The 17,456-nt window shown below is 46.2% G+C and overlaps 1 protein-coding gene across 10 annotated transcripts in view; it reads right to left on the bottom strand.

Annotated features, from left to right (window-relative positions):
* Positions 1-17,456, bottom strand: part of PHACTR1 (phosphatase and actin regulator 1) — a 550,281-nt gene that overhangs the window by 101,486 nt on the left and 431,339 nt on the right. For all 10 annotated transcript variants that reach the window (XM_045066953.1, XM_013056847.2, XM_045066954.1 and 7 more), the window contains one exon: positions 4,888-4,968. In XM_045066953.1, coding sequence (XP_044922888.1) covers positions 4,888-4,968 — 81 coding nt within the window. The remainder of the gene's footprint in view (positions 1-4,887; positions 4,969-17,456) is intronic.

The raw sequence follows: 17,456 nt of genomic DNA, 5'->3' as shown, positions 1-17,456 counted from the left end.
GAGAGGGCACTGAGTACCGATTTGTTGAATGAAGAAATGAATGTGAGTCTACGAGAACCCTTACGTTCTGATTGAAGCACACAGACCACAAGATTGGGAAATAAATAGTTAAAAAAATAAAATTATCAAATTACAGAGTATTTTCCACCACTAGTTGGTTTTTACATTTTTACAATTTAGGATGATGAAGGAATGTTTACGTTGTGTTCTTCCTAAACATGCTGTACCCACATTCTGGCAACTTTTGAAAATGGGATTAAAATAATTTATGATTTCGTGTCCCGACTACATCATGACTAACAATGAAAAGTTTTCTTTTTACGGAGTCTTCAACATGTCCTGCATTCTCCCATGGTCTCCATATACCCAGAGAATAAACTGTTTTCTTGGATTTTAAAACTTTTATCTAAAGGCTCTTCTGGACTCTAAGATTATGGGTTCTACACGGAAATCAATAAAAAAAAAAAAAAAAAAAAAAAACCCAAAAGCTAGTCAGTGCCTTGTGCTCCCTACTTCTAATGCATTCATTAAATGAGGTTTTCCAACCTTGTTCCTATAGACACTTTTCTCACTTTTCTCTTCCACCCAATCCCTCATTTTGCTTGATTTGAATGTATGTCCCAGTTTGGGCTTTGTAAACTGCTAAGAAAAATACAAAGAATTTTGAGGAGAACTGTCAGAGTAATAAAAATCTCATCAATTCTGAGTTCACCCAGCCCAAATTGATAAAGCTCGTCTCCCTACAGTTTACCTTTATACTTTCTATGAACAAGTGGGGTATTATGATGCAAAATCGATCACGTAAAGAAGTTGGAGGAGGAGAGCTACCTACTACAGATAAGCAGCTTTCCAGCACGCTGGCGGGCTGATGCCATCACAGTTGTGTGTGCTAAGGCTGGGGAAGGCACAGAATGAGGAATTACCAGCCAGGCAACAGGGCACGATTGTTCCGGATCTCTGAAACGTCTTTTGGAAACACGCAACTTGGAAAACAATGAAAAAGTCCCTTTGCCAGGTGCTTTATGTGTTTTACCCACCAGAATCCCAGCTACAGTGAGAGGGGAGATGGCCTAGAAAGGGGAGCAGGAGGAGGACGGGAAAACCGAAGTGAGGGTACAGGAGGGAATCTGAATCGGGGTGGTGGTGGGGTTCAGGTCGGGCCATGGGGGCCATGGCTAAGACAGGGTCGCAGATCCTCGCACCTCAGGTAAAAGTAGGCAGTGATGTTCCTCCTGAACTCTTGGGCCCACTGAGTGAGGGTGAGGCATGAAAAGGGTCTTGACACCTGTAAAGGCGGAGGATGACTACTAATAAGGGTGTGCTGTCACGTCTTGAGAATTTATGGGGTGACAGCCACTATTCTCTGTGACATGTCGTTAAGGACTCAGCTGTATCCTCCCCACTTCCCAAATTCCTCTGTTGAATCCCACCCCCCAGCCATTGTGACTATATTTGGAGGAAGGGCCTCGAAGGAGATATTTAAGGTTTAATGAGCTCGTAAGGGTGGCACCCCAATCCAATAGGGCCGATGTCCTTCTAGGAAGAGGAAGGGACACCAGGAGTGTGTGCGCCTGGAGGAAAGACCATGGGTGGACACAGCGAGAAGGCAGCCATCTGCAAGCCAAGCAGAGAGACTTCTCCAGAAATCAATCCTGCTGACATCATGATCTCGGACTCCTGGCCTCCAGACCAGGAAGGACATTTCTGTTCTGTTACTCAGCCCCAGCAAACACCCATCCATATGTTATCCCGTGTAAACCTCATTATGACATTAAACACACTTTACGATAAAGAAACAGAAGCACAGAGAAGGTAAGCAACCTGACTGAAGTTGCACAGCTAGTTGTAGTGGAACTGGTATTGAACCCAAGTAATCGGATGCCAGGGCCCATGTTCCTCACAGCTGATATAAGGTAACATGATTAATATCCAAAATGGTACAAATGGGTGCTTTCTTAAAAATTTATTTTAGAGAGAGAGGGAGAGTGAGCGAGAATGCATGAGCCAGGGGGGAGGAAGGAGAGAGAGAATCTCAAGCAGACTCCCTGTTGAGCATCTTGGTCCCAAGACCCTGAGACTGTGACCTGGGCTGAAATCAAGAGTCGGACGCTTAACTGACAGAGCCACCCAGGCGCCCCTCAAATGTATGCTTTCTATCAGAAAAGCCCGTAGCCAATACAAAGTTCTGCGAGCGCTCTGTGTAATGGATTTCTGATTTTGGTCCCTCGCTTCTTCTCCTCTTCCCATCATCAAACAACAAACATTTTTGCGAGGCTTCTCTATCTGAAGCATTACGTGAGGCTGGGGAGACCCGGCAGGAGCCTCTGGGGACCGTGTTCTGGAGGAGAGTTACTAGCAAGGAAAGGCGGCCGACAACTGAGCAGAAAAGCACAGAGAGTGACAGCAAAAAGACAAGGAAGTCCGGGAATGTGGTGACAAGTGGGGGCTCAACTTGTCCCTTCGTCCCCAGCCAGTTACTGAGCGCACGAAACAAAGCAGCTGGGAATTGTTTGCAGCCCCGTCCTCCCAATTTCTGTCTCTAGAAAATGAGGCTTTTGCTCTAGTAACCTATGACTTCTCTGGGTAAGTCAGGAGCTACTTGGACAATCCTGACCTCAACCCAGTTATGAGCTGGAATGGGAATAATAAATGCTATGGTCAAATGGGTTTTCTAGAATGTTCCAGAAGGTTTAGAGTAAGAGCTAGAAAGGTTGCAAGAAGACAGGAGGGAGGGGGAAGAGATCGTTTCACTGGATCAGAGCAGGCTTTAAACGTGATGGGAGCAAGTAGATGCTTACTACGCAGTCTGATATCCGCAGTGGGACACCGACCACCTCTGCCGTGCTAAGGAGGAGGCGGGAAGACTTCAGGTCCATGCAGGGGAGGTCTGGGGCTTGGATAGAAAGCAAGACATGGGAGAAATGGGATGATGTTGTGGACACCTCTTCCCGGAGGAGTTTAATCAACCAAAGAATGCTAATCTGGAAAGGCCTTACCCAGGTGGAAGGAGGAAGGGGCTCACGGAAGGGATTTCTTGGCCTCAGGGGGCCCTGCGAGTTCTAGCCGGTAGTCCCAAATAGCACAACTTCACGCCATCCCTCCAGCATCCCTGCCACGTAGGGCAGGGCAGGGCCTCTTCCGCCTTGGGGTGGACATCAGAGCTAAGAAAATGTCCTTGAGGAGTGCCCGCCGGAAGGCCCGTGACAGGAATGGATACACGTGCCCCAGGCTTAAGGACCAAGTCGCTGATAGCGGCGGAACCTGGGGGGTGGGGGATACCCAAGTAAGAAACACAGCCTGCCTTCCTCATTTCTTTTTCGTTTCCTTTCCTTCTTTCTTTCTTTTTAGATTTTATGTATTTATTTGATAGAGAACACAAGTAGGCAGAGAGACAGGCAGAGAGAAAGGAAGGGAAGCAGGCTCCCCGCTGAGCAGAGAGCCCGATGGAGGGCTCGATCCCAGGACGCTGAGATCATGACCTGAGCCGAAGGCGGAGGCTTTAACCCACTGAGCCACCCAGGCACCCCCAGCCTGCCTTTTTCTATCAGACTACAAGTCAGGCCTGCAGAAGATTCCCAGAAACGTGGTCAACGCAGAATGACAGGGTTGCCTGAACTGGCACGATGAATCTTTACAGTAGAATACGTGCTTTCATCACCTGGCCAGCGAATAACACCCGCTTCCCAGAACGGTAAGACTTGAAACAGACAATTACTGGTGGCAACTGCATCAAGATGGACGAGGACAGTGTGTCAGTTCATAGAGGGCCTTAACCTGCACACTGGAAGGGAAAGAGGGAAGGGGGGAGAGGAGGGGAGGGGGGAGGAGTGGGGAAGGGGGGGAAGGAGAGGGAAGAGGAGGGGGGAGGAGAGAGGGAGGGGGAAGGAAGTGGAGCAAAGAGGAGGGGGAGAGCAGAAAGAGAAGGAGAGAAGAGTGCAGGGGGGAGGGGAGGGGAGAGGGGGGAGAGGGTAGCTGGGGAGAGCAGGAAGGAGAGAAAGCCTAATTCAAAACAGCAAAACTCTCGGGCACCTGAGTGGCTCCGTTGGTTAAGTGACTGCCTTCAGTTCAGGTCATGATCCTCGAGTCGTGGGATCGAGTCCCACATCAAGCTCCCTGCTCGGCGGGGAGTCTGCTTCTCCCACTGACCTCTCTCCTCTCGTGCTCTCTCTCCCTCTCTCCCAAATAAATAGTTTTTAAAAATAAAAAAATAAAACATCGAAACTCTTAAAAAACAAAAATGAAGAATACTTAATCTACTATTGAAACCTCTGTGCACGTTTGTACTTAAAGAGTAGTTCAATAAGCAAAAGACAGAGCATTCAAACAGAGCATCCATTCACTGGTGGACATTTTCACAAACCATCTGCAGCTTCCCAGTCAATGCTACCATTTGAAATATCTTATGTGCACAGTTCTATTTTATAGCTTCCTCCATGTTGACTTCTTTTATTGTGGGGAGACAGAAGGCCAGAAAAAAAAATCTGTTAAGGAAATTCCAGATGCCTGTAGATTTTTAACCTTTGTTTTGGGAGCCCCCAGTGCCAGAAAGAGACTGGGCCATTAACTTGGCCCCAGCTGTGTGTACTTGAACACGAACAGGCTCCCGACCAGGACCCGCACACTGTTCCTGCAGCTCCCCAACTCCACACTGCCCCCTGTGGTCTGATTCCAAGACTGGGAAGAAAGGAGCTTGATTTCTCTCTTCTAAAAGGACACCCACAGCTTTGGCATGGTCTGCAAAATTCTCCTCTCTCCAAAACTGTCTGGAGTTTTAAAGGTTCAAATCCTGAGAAGGTGATGCGGAAAACAGAATCCAATTCCAAGAAACGTGCACACACACTCCACACACAGCTTTCCGGGCCCTGCGGAGGGGCCAGTCCCCCTTACCTTTATCATAGATTTCCTTCAGGACCCCTCGTTTTATCAGCTCCTCTCTGCTTTGCCTCATTGATATTTTCCTTTCCAGGGCTACAAGCAAAACACAGAGAAGCAGGTGTGAGTCGGCAACCAAGAGCTTTGCAAAGGAATCACATGTTAACATGTATTACAAAGTAACACACAGAAAAGTCTTCGGTAAATTACATGTTATTAATGTTAATGAAATCCCATACCCATTTTCATCAGATTATTTCTTTTAATCTTCAAAATGATCTTCAAACTACCTATAAGGCAGACGCTTCTGTCTCATTTCATCTCACCCCGCCTGATGGCGGAGTAAACCACAGCCCCGAGAAATTCAACAACTTGTCAGTGTAACAGAACTAACGACAAGAGCCGCCGGGATTCAACCGAGCAAGTGCTAACTCCAATCTCCGCAAAGCATCCTGAGTCTGCCATTCCCTTGTAAGTGGCATTTAATTATGTCGTTCGCATAGATCGGGTCTCACGGAGGATTATGTTGCTTCCCAGCTATTAAAAAAAAATGGTATGCAAATATCTCCCACAAAGCTCTCTGGATTGAGAGATGAGGGGTTGGGGCAGGGAGTTGGGGACCCCCGTGGGACAGGCGTCCACTGCTTTCCTCTCTTGGGGTCCAAAGCCGAGCAGACAAGTCAGGGGTGAGCTCCCCAGTTATGAAATGCACCTCCACGGGGACCCAGCTGTGCCTCTGAGCCAAATGCTCAGGCAGGTGGTGCTGGAGAAGGGGAGAGGGGGGCTTCTCTCAGCCCAGGGGCCATGACAGAGGGTGACTTGAGTGAAAACAGAGCCCAGGAGTGGAAAAGTGAGTGGCAGCACCAAGGGCAGGCCTGTGGCTCGAGGTAAGGTGGAGGAAGTCAGCAGAGCCCACGGAAGTGAGTGTGAGAGAGCCACCCCAACGGCTGACATTTGTTTCCACGTGAACAGGAGGGGACAGATTATTTTGGTTGCTTTTGTCAGCTTGAAAATCTCCACATGCTTTGCATGCACGGCTATTCTGGGGAGGGGGAGCCATTTATAAAATAAAGAAACTTTTATGCAGACAAATTCAAACACAGATTACACACACACACACACACACACCCCTCAGGAGAATTTAGTCCGAAAAATACAAGTGAGCACTAGAAAGCAAGCGAGGAAACAGGGACTAGCTGAGTGACCTTGGTCAAGTCACTTTGCCGGTCTGAGAAAACACTGATGCCTCAGCCCCAGCTTCTCTGATTTAGTCAAGTCCAGGCTGGGACCTGGACATCTATATTGTCGTGAAAAACTCTGGGTTCTTCTCAGTCATATCAAGGTTGAAAATCGCATTTTATATATTTTGGGGACTTACTATTTTAAAAAATATTCTAACTCTCTCTTAACTTATAATGAATTCAGTGGTGTGAGGCAGCCAAATAAATCTGAGGTTGGGCTGCTCTCCCACAGAGCTTCCTGAGAACACATTAATAGTAAAACGGATACATATACATACACCCACAGAAGTGCGGTCAGACGGGTTATACGGAGGTCGAACCGTGAAGGTGGGTGTGGGAATCACTGGAATGGTGCTTGGGCGGGGGGCTGTAGGAGTTTTAGGATTCATACTAAATGTACCAAATGACATGACATGGTGGGGGGCAGGAGGGCAGAAGGCTGTCCTCTGTGCAGAAGAGGAACGCCCAGAGAAGGGAGAGAGAACTGCTTGCAGTCTTTTATAAAGTTCTGTCTGCTTTCAGAGGGGTGGGCAGTTAGGGACTCACGGTCAGGGTCCCCAACAAGAAAATATGGAGTCAGAAGCTTTTGATTTTGAACCTCCTCCCTGGTAGCTTTAAGCTCCGCCCTAACATTGTGAACATCCTGTCTGGTCGCTTTCAGTTCGGCCCTAATCAATTCCGTTTGGTCATCGATGGCTTTCTCCAACCTTGCTATTGCCTGGATAATTGTTAGCCTGAATTCTCTTTCCGACATATTGTCTATGTCGATAGCCGTTAGCTCTGTTGCAGAAGGCCCATCCTCTGTATTTTTCTTCTGTTGGGCATTCCTCCTCCTAGTCATTTTGGTGGGAGATGACTGAACAGATGTAGCTGGATGTATCAACTGTGGTGCAGTCAAGGTGCACCCTGGAACACTTCTGAGCAATCAGGATTCCCCACCCAAACTAGAGACAAAAGAAAAGAAAAAGAAAAAAAAGAGAGAGAGAGAGAAGATGCCCTTCAACGGATGAATGGATAAGGAAGATGTGGTCCATATACACTATGGAGTATTATGCCTCGATCAGAAAGGATGAATACCCAACTTTTGCAGCAACATGGACGGGACTGGAAGAGATTATGCTGAGTGAAATCAGTCAAGCAGAGAGAGTCAATTATCATATGGTTTCACTTATTTGTGGAGCATAACAAATAGCATGGAGGACAAGGGGTGTTAGAGAGGAGAAGGGAGTTGGGGGAAATTGGAAGGGGAGGTGAATCATGAGAGACTATGGACTCTGAAAAACAATCTGAGGGGTTTGAAGGGGCGGGGGGGGTGGGAGTTTGGGGTACCAGGTGGTGGGTATTAGAGAGGGCACAGACTGCATGGAGCACTGGGTGTGGTGAAAAAATAATGGATACTGTTTTTCTGAAAATAAATAAATTAATTTAAAATAAAAAAGAAAAAAGAAGAAAATATGGAGTCAGGACAGCTAAGATCAAACAGCACTAACATCCTGATGTGCAGCTTGGACAGGAACTCAGCGACTTTCTGCTCTGCTGCCTTTGCAGAAATGACGGCTGCAAAACGTCCTCCAAGAAGGCAATGAACCACAAAGCATTTGTCAATATCACAGGCAAGGGGCAGCTAAGACCTAAGCCCCCAGATGTCAGCAAAGAAAGAGCATCAGCACAGAGCATTAACCTAATAGGTACACAGATATGTGACCAAAGCCCTTGTTGGCACGACTCAGCACACCGATTGCTGAAGACGGTTCCATGAAAGAGCTCACAAAACCCGCTAAACTTGGAAACTCTGAGGGCAGCCCGCTCTGGCCCCCTCCCTCTCCAGGAACTTTAGATGCCTGCTCAGTAAGTTTGCTTTGCTGCCTGCCACCCTTCATCCTGTCTACCTCTTCATTCTTGGAAGCGGAGGGACCAGCAACTGTAAGCACCAAGGGGGACACAAATCCTGTAACATGTTTAAGCAAAGATGGGTTTGGTGGCACAGTAGGAAGAGACTGGACAGGCAAAGTGAAGCAGGGATTTTTAAGCAAGGACTTTGCTAACAGATCTTGTAGGTGGCATTAAGCCACCCAGAAAGCACACAGAGGAGGTGCTTTGCCAATCCTGCATTGAATCACAGATTGGATGGATTTCCCTTAATCAAAATGAGGTTTCTCAGGGGCTTGTCAAGAGCCACAGACAGAAGTGGGAAGACCTAAGGCCCAGCACTGGAGGAAGAATCCACAGCAAGTTGGGCAAAGCCACGGGCTTGGCAGCCGGAAATGGCAAGTTTCAGCAGAACGTGGGCGCTCCCGGGCCAGCCACTCAGCCATGCGGACCCCCGCGGGCTCCCCACACTTGTCCAACAAGGACAGACCCCCTGCCCATGGCGAAAGGCACTCTGACAGCCCCTACTCTCGCAGAGCTGACAGACTGATATGTGGTTCAGACAGCCGTCAAACAGTGTTAGCTAACGTGTGATGACAAATCCAGGTAAATCCTGCTAAAAGAAAGGGACATGTTCAGGGGCACCTGGGTGGCTCAGTGGGTTAAGCCTCTGCCTTGGGCTCTGCTCAGTGGGGAACCTGCTTCTCTCTTTCTCTCTCTGCTTGCCTCTATGCCTACTTGTGATCTCTGTCAAATAAATAAATAAAATCTTAAAAAAAAAAAAAAAAAAAAAAAGAAAAAGGCCATGTTCTACCAGACATGTGATCAGTAATCTCCCCTACAGCGTCATGAGAAAAAGCTTTTCTGAGGAGGGGACCCACAAGTTTGAGTTTGAGAGATGAATATGTATTACCTCAAGGACAGTCAGGTAGGGGCTGAGGGAGACACTCCAGACGTAGCAAACAGGGCAGTGACTCCGGATGGAGTTGTCATGGTGTCCTTGGTGAGAGAGAGCCCCCAGTGTCACTACAGCCACCAACACCAGATGGAGAAGGACTCGAGATGTGGCCAGAGGGATGGGGGCTGGGCCCGGCAGGGCCTCACAGACCACATTGTTCTAAGGACAATGGGAATAAACCATTTCCACTTCACCGTGGAGGATGCATTGGAGGAGGGCGGGTTCTAGGGGCTTCCCAGTCTAGGCAAGAGATGATGGTCGCTTGGACCCAGATGAACAGCTGAATGGACAGTGGTGTTGAGAACTCAGTGGGGGATGTGGGTTGAGAATCAGGTTTGTAGGGAAGATGTGGAGCCCAGCGTTAGCTGTGCTTAAGAGGAGATGTCAAGTATATGCTGGGGAATGTGGCTGCATACTTTCTAAAACAAGGATTAACTAAGACTGTGCTATACCGGCATGAACTGTGGTAAACTATTACAGGTATCAGTGTTTCTCGAACTTTTCCATGGCAACACTCCTAATGGCAAAGCCGTAATACCAGAGGTTCCAAGGACAGGACTGAGCTGGCTGACCCAAGCATGCCATTTCTTTACTGTACTGAGTTTTTCCTTAAGAATTAAGGTGGCAAGGCACCTGGATGGCTCAGTCAGTTAAGCGTCTGCCTTTGGCTCAGGTGATGATCCCGGGGTCCTTGATCGAGTCCACCATCAGGCTTCCTGCTCAGTGGGGAGTCTGCTTTCTCTCTCTCTGCCCTTCCTCCCCTCTGCCCCTGCTCATGCTCTCTCTCTCTCTCTCTCTTAAATGAAATCTTTTTCAACAAAAGAACTGAGGTGGAGCTCCCATAATAGATCTGCTCTTCTTCAAACAAGACGATACCCACCCCCAACCAATTTCCAAGTTGAATTGACATTCTGGGAAGAGATGGCTCCTTTATCCTATGGCTTTGTCCATCTCCTAGCACAGAACCCTGTGTCGACGGGGGATACACAATCATTTTGAGAAGGGGGGCATAACATGTTATTTAATTCAATCCTCACCACATTCTGTGAAGTAGTATCATTCCCATTTCTCAGAGGTACCTGAGACCCTGCAAAACTGACTTGCTCGGCGTCAAACAGCAGTAAGTGGCAGAGGAGAAAGAGATATTAATGCCTGGTGGGGTTTTTTTTCCCATTCCACATTGTCGTGACGACTGTTATGATATGCACAGGCTCTAAATATAATCTAACGTACAAGGCTCTAAAAATGGAAGGTGATCTTATTAGTAGTTTACTTGGGTCTGTAGGTCATGGTGCAATGGCATAATTACACTATTCTTAGGAGAGTCTTTCTTCTGGGGCACTCTTTACTTACTCTTTTAACAAGATATATGTGATGTCTGCTTTCCAGTCTTATTTTCAGCAGCCCTTCCAAAGTTAGAGCAAAGTTTAACCTCAGACAAAGACAAGCTCACCACTGCTCTGGGAAGTAAAGTTAAGTGGGCTGTTTGGAACAGAAGGACCACTGAGATCCTCTGACCTGGTCTACTACTGAAGTACCAAACACTGGGCAGGGGAGAGGGCTTGATGTAGGGGAAAGAAAACATAATGGTTTCCTGTCCACTGACCAAGACGAGGTCCGATCTGCCCTCTCCAACAAGTTTGGCTTTGGGTAAGATAAAAAAAAGAAAAACAGAGAAGAAATAACAAAAAGTTAAAGTCAAAGGAAGAGAAGCAACACATCAGGGGAAGACAGAAGGTGTAACAGGTACCCCAGCTTCCCAAAGGATAGCAGGAATAGGTCAGAGAAACGGAGATCCACGGCATGACCGTGAGCTGATTCACTGCGCAATGCTTGCCTTTGGGACGCAGGAAATGGAAGTTAACAGCACAAAGTCAACCACCTTTTAAAAAAAGAAAACTGGAAAACAGTCTTGTTAGATGTGTGGTAAAAAGTAGTATTTTTAGGGGCACCTGGGTGGCTCAGTCAGTTGAGCGTCTGACTGCTGATTTCTGTTCAGGTCATGATCTCAGGGCCATGAGATCAAGCCCTGCCTCGGGCTCTGAGCTGGGCGTGGAGCCTGCTTAAGATTCTTTCTCTCCCTCTCCCTCTGCCCCTCCCCCTGCTCTCACTCATTCTCTTTAAAAAAAAAAAAAGTAATATTTTTATATGAAAGAAAAAGTTAGGGCTTCTTTTAAAACAAGAAAATATAAAACACAGGGATCACTCAAATGTTACTGAGTTATTAAAGCACAAGACAGTAAGAAATCTGAGAGACCACACATGGGAATGTTCTGGAGTAAACATTTTGGTTATAAAACTGGACAGCGGTGATGGCTATAAAACTCTTTAAATTTACCGGAATCATCAAGTTATATGCCTTCAATGAGTTACTTGTATGGTAGGTAAGCGACAACTCCATAAGTTGTTAGGACATGAAAAAAAGTGACCATGAGAGAAGAATTCCCCTAATGGAAAAAACATCGGTTAAAACAAAAACAGTACCTCTAAACAGACAATTAAATAAATGTTAGGCCACTGTAAACAAGAGCACAATGTTAAAATCAAAGGGTTAGGAATTTAACATATAGAGGTAAATTCCTAAAAAACATTTTTCTAAATCTCCAAACAGAACCAAAATAGGAAAAGAACAGAACCTAATTCCCCTCCAAAATGAAAGTACAGCTCAGACAGTGGATCTTTAGAAAAGAACCCATTTTCTAGGCTGCAGTAAATGCAGAACACTGTGATAAGAGTTCGAGGTGGTCTTGTAGCAAGGGAAACATCAAAAACAAAATCGCATAAGCCAGCAAATGTGCAAAAGTCTACTGCAGGGACATCTGATCTAAAATTCTATGCCCAGAGACAGCCTGAAGAGGAAAGGGGCAAACATTACTGATTTGCTTTTATAGACTGACAAAGAATTAGTTGAGTAGATCCAAATGTACAAAAGGAAGTTTCCCATACCCCTCTTGCCTGAAATGAATAGGAGATTTCTCAATTACTAGACCAAAAATAGCCCCCAAATGCACCCCCCCTCCTGAAACCATAATCAAAGGTTAGGATGTCCAAGGAAGACCTCCAAAGCTTGCCTTCAAACTCAGCCTGAATATAAAAGCCACACAGAAAACCTTGAGATGCATAATTATTCTCGCATCTCTATCACTGTTTATTAATCTTATCTTTTTACTTTCTGTATTTTTCCTTTTTAAAAATTTAAATATAGTCTACATACCATGTTATGTTAGTTTCAGGTGACTCTTGGGGGTCTTGCTAATCCCAGTGAGGCTGCCTCTCCCAGGGTTAGCCAAATACTGCAGGCAGCACCCGGCTAGCCCGTGAACCTACCTTTCACGATCAAACCACCTGACCCAGAGCCCTTACCCCCAACCACCTCCTTCATGGGGCTCCTACTCTACAGGCCACTATCCACCTGCCCTCATCAGCCCAGGCCTGGGGGCCAGACAACTGGAAATAGTCTCATGCCCTGGAGCCTGCTGAAATGATTCAAACCAGCCAGGCCATCTTGCTTCCACTGTCCATTCTTGCCTGTGGGAAACGTGCTGCAGGCTCTCACCCACATTTTTCTCATTTTCCTCCCACTCTCTGCCTCCTGACCAACCCCGATGCTTCCCCACATGGCCCTCCGTGGCATGGCATGACCCTTTCTCTTGGACTCTGTGAGTGTAACAAACCATCTTTTTAAAAAAATTTTTCAAAGATTTTATTTATTTATTTGAGAGAGAGAGAGAGAGAGACAGAGCCCGAGTGGAGACAGAAACAGACTGAGAGGGAGGGGGATGAGCGGACTCTGTGCTGAGTGGGGAGCTCGACATGGGGCTCGATCCCAAGATCCTGAGATCATAACTTTAGCTGAAACCAGGAGTCGGACACTTAACCCACCGAGTCACCAAGGCATCCCCAAACCATCTTTTTAATGGCAGGCATCTCCTGATCTGTTGGCCTCACCGTGCTTAAATATTAGCAAGACCTACATCTTAAAACACTCCTGTCCTCGGCAGGGATTTGTCACAAAGGAAAAACTAGGGGTATTTCCTACAGCTTTACGTTCCAACCTCTTGTTCTGAAGTCTGTTCCATTATGAGCAAATGCTTTAGAAAGGCAGAGTCTGGTGAAGAACGGATCCCTGGCAGGGACTTCCACTAAAGCCCAGAGAGCAACGCTAACGACGGAGTGGTTCCCGTCCAAGTGTTTCTGGGAGCCCTTCCGAGCCAGCACTGCAAGCTATGCCACCGTTACCAGCAACCAGGTCCCCAGCACCTCCCCTCCACAAAGGTGTGTTCCAAGCCAAGGAATCCCATGTTCTCCGACACTGACGAACTTAGAACTGACATCTTGGGGCAGACTGCTTTTCCTAGTGAATGCCTCGATTGGATGAATTTGTCAAAAATAACTGGCACATTCTCAGGGCACCCGGGGGGCTCCATTGGTTAAGCACAGGACTCTGGATTTCGGCTCGGGTCATAATCTTAGGGTCGTGAGATCAAGCCCCGAGTTGAGCTCCGCGCTCAGACTTTGCTGGAGAATCTCTCTCCTTCCCTTTCCCTCTCCTCCTCCCTCTGCTCCCCCCCCCACAAATAAAGAAAATCTTTAACGTAACTGGCACATTCTCTTTTTATTTTTTGTGCCCATGACCTTAGGATCACCACCTGAGCAGAAACCAAGAGCCGAGCGCTTAACCGACTGAGCCACTCAGGTGCTTCATGGGCAGTGCACTTTTTTAATATGCTCCCAGTACTGATGTAAGAAAAACAAACAACTATGTTTCGTAATTTTTAAGTACTGCTTTTTTATTTAAAAAAAAAAAATGAGGTGGTTGGGGCACCTGGGTGGCTCAGTGGGTTAAAGCCTCTGCCTTTGGCTCAGGTCATGATTTCAGAGTCTTGGGATCGGGCCCGGCATTGGGTTTTCTGCTCAGTGGGGAGCCTGCCCCCCACCTGCCTCTCTGCCTGCTTGTGATCTCTGTCAAATAAATAAATAAAATCTTAAAAAAAACATGAGGTGGGAGAAGCAGTATTGACGCAGGAACAAGTTACTTGGTTCTACTCAGAGTAGCAGTGCAGGAACTTGTTCAGCTCATACTCTAGGATAATCTGTCTCTGTTGAATTCTCTGCTCAGCTGCCTTAAAATTACATTCTCGAGAAGCTAGACATTTGAAGTGGGAAAAACAATTGAGCAATGATGAAATTTGCAGTGGCTTACTGCAGAGTCTTACTCTTTTGGTTGTTAAAATAGTCAACTTGTACTTAAAATCAGTGGCTTTCATCCCTTTGAAATTTTACAACCCCAGAGACTGTGAATTTAGCCTAGAAATCTACAAGTGACAAACGGAATGAACCTTGAGAGCCTAGAACATACCCCTGCTTCCCATGTGACTTATGAACACTGGGGATTGTTAATCTAATACAACTATAGCCTGGGAAACCCAGCCCCAAATAATCAATCCACATTCACATGATCTTCATGTGAAATACTTTCATTTTTTAAAGATGAAGATAAAATACATAAAATATGTATAATATATTAAATATATAAAAGGGAAGAAAGGCAAGGAAGAAGAAGTAGGATAAATCTGGAAATCTTCCGTTTTGAAAAACTAGATGGTAAATGCCATCTAGTAAATGCTGATCATTTCCTTCATAAGGAAATTCATGAGCAAAGCCAACGAGGTTGTCGATCTAAGGGCTACACTGAAAAAGAAGGGAAAGTAGAAGTGAACGCACCTCTACATGTCTCGTTTCAGATAGAATGGTGTGACCGATGTATTCAAGAAGTCACATTAGTCTAGAAGCAATTGGAAGGAACACAAGACACTGTGCTAGTATCAAAGACGTTCCAGTCCTAGGAATATCCAAACATTTTACCAAATGCAGAATAATGAGGCAAGGTTGTCTTGATTCTGACTCTGATCGTGATCTCAGGGCCTGTGAGATGGAGCCCTGCATGGGTTCTGTGCCTGGTGTGGAGTCTGCTTGAGATTCTTTCCTCCTCCCTCTCCCTTCCCCTCTGGTCTCCTCCCGCCTCACGTGTGCGCACGCACATACACACAGATGTGCGCGCGTGCACTCTAAAATAAATAAATAAAATTTTAAAAACTCTTAAAAAAATTTAGCAATTAAGGTCACGTGATCCTCAAAATCAGAGCGGTTGACCAGTACGGAATTTTTTCCCTTTAAAAGTCCAAACCATGAGGAAATTCCATCTGTAAGATAGAATTTAAGTAACTGTCCTTGTTACACGCACAGATCCGGATTTCCCCAAGGTTCCAGGATGAGCAGAAGTCCAAGAGGAACAAAGTTCCTCTCTCCAACATGGTAACCCGGATGCTGTTTTTGTGTAACGCCACGCAGCTAGCTTGGATAAAGACTTTATGACCCATGAGGTAGGTGAGACTGTTTATTTGTTATTGCTCATGATTCTATCCGAGTCCCCCAAATCAGCATTTTCTAAAGTCTGTTCTGCAGAACAGTAACCTCCAGAGATGCTCTGAGGAAAAAGCTGTGAGAACAATAATTTGGTGATTTGTTCATTAGCACAAAAGGACACACAGTAAGGAAACCAGCTTAACTCTGTTGAACCCGGTGTTTTTCCCAAATTCACTGGACAATACAGTCCTTTTACGGAGACTATGGGACTTGCATTCTGAGGAAAATCTGGGAAATGCTGATCTAAGTAAATACCAGATCACATGGGACAAATGTGGTGTTCTTCCGTTAAAAAAGGAATCAGGGAGGTCAGCCTGTTTTACCTTAGCAGGGTCACAGAGGGCCGAGCTCCTTCCTAAAGAGGTTTCTGGCAAAGGAATCAAACATAACCAAAAACCCAAAGCCTTGAAATACCAAGTGGCTGACCAAGAAGATCCCAATCGAACCAAGGGACCAGCCATCCATCTGCCTGTCCTCCTGGGGTCCTGGAAGCGAGCTTCCCAGATAGGCTACCCCCGCATGAATGCATTCCCCCAGATAAGTAGAACTAGACTTGTTTAACCTTGAGCAGACCAGTACTGCAGAGTATCTGCCCCAAATAACATTTTTGACTTTGACATAATTGGTATCAGACGCTTCTTCCTGAAAGCAATTCAGACAGTGCAATTTCCTCCGGAGTCATAGAGCAAAAGAGGAGGACCATGTCATTATCAGAGATGAGGTGATTCGTTTTCCTCATTCCCATGGGTGACAGGCCTGCAGCCAGGTCCCACGAGAGCTCTACCCACTGATTAAGTGTATGGGGAAAAAGGCAGGATCACCCACTCATTCTCAGCTGCAAGTTGCACAGTTAAAACCTCTTCAAAAATTCTTTATGCATCTTGACTGGATCCTGGTTTGAACAGACCAGCTAGAAAAGTGTCTTGGGGTCAGCTGTTAACGCCTGAATGTGGACGGGGTATTAGATGATATTAGGGAATTATTATTAGTTCTGCTAGATAGGATAAGGGTCTTGTGGTTACACAGGACATTTCCCTTATTTTTCAGAGATGCGTTATTAGAAATGTAATCGGGATGCCTGGGTGGCTCAGTCGGTTAAGCGTCCGACTTTGATGCAGCTCAGGCCATGATTTCAGGGTCCTGAGATCGAGCTCCTCATAGGGGTCCATGCTTGAGATTCTCTCTCTCCCTCTGCCCCTCCCCATGCCCCTCTTAAAAAAACAGTCTGTAATTAACTTTAAAACACTTCAAGAGGGGGAAAAAAAGCAACAAATATGGCCAAATCTCTGTAACTATTAGGTGGCAATCCAATAATTTTATTAAAATACTGCTATATAATCCTCCCAATTTCTCTTATAAATTTTTCAAAATAAAAAGTCAACACACAAAAGGGATGAATCTTACCAGTAAGAGATAAAGAGCAAGACAAAACACGCATCCTGTGATTCCATTTACATAAAGTTCAAAAACAGGCAAGAGTCAACGATGTTGCAGAGAAGCCTCGCCCACCTTGAACACTACAAATACAAAGCAAGGATACAATCACAGCATCAACTGAGTCAGGGTCTACCTTTGGCGGGGAGGAGGACTGCAATCAGAAAGGCATATGTCAAGGGGGCGCCCGGGTGGCTCAGTCGGTTTAGTGTCCGACTGTTGATTTCGGCTCAGATCATGATCTCAGGGTCCTGAACTGAGCTCCACGCTGTGCTCCCGGCTGGCTGTGCCAAGGACACCAAGGACACTTGGGGTCTCCCAAATCGGCTTGGGATTCTCTCTCTCTCTCCTTCCCCTCCCCCCCAATACATAAATAAAATCTTAAAAATGAAAGAAGGAAGGAAGGAAGAAGGAAAGAAAAGAAAAGAAAAAAGAAAAGAAAGAAAGAAGCACACCGAGGGGCTTCCGCGGGCTGTCAGTACCTTTCCTGCCGTGGCCAGGGGTTATACAGAACTGGCTTTATAACCACCTGTTACACTGTACGTCAACGCTCCACTTAATGCATTTTGTGAGCGTATTTTATTTTCCAAAATAAAACAGTAAAAGGGCCTTCTCAGTAACGCTGCTTCCTTTTGCACTGCTCCAATGGTCTCTGA

The sequence above is a fragment of the Mustela putorius genome, unplaced genomic scaffold (assembly GCF_011764305.1).
Source record: "Mustela putorius furo isolate JIRA1106 unplaced genomic scaffold, ASM1176430v1.1 tig00003870_pilon_pilon_pilon, whole genome shotgun sequence".
Classification (NCBI taxonomy): domain Eukaryota; kingdom Metazoa; phylum Chordata; class Mammalia; order Carnivora; family Mustelidae; genus Mustela; species Mustela putorius.
This window is presented reverse-complemented; position numbering and strand designations above follow the sequence as displayed.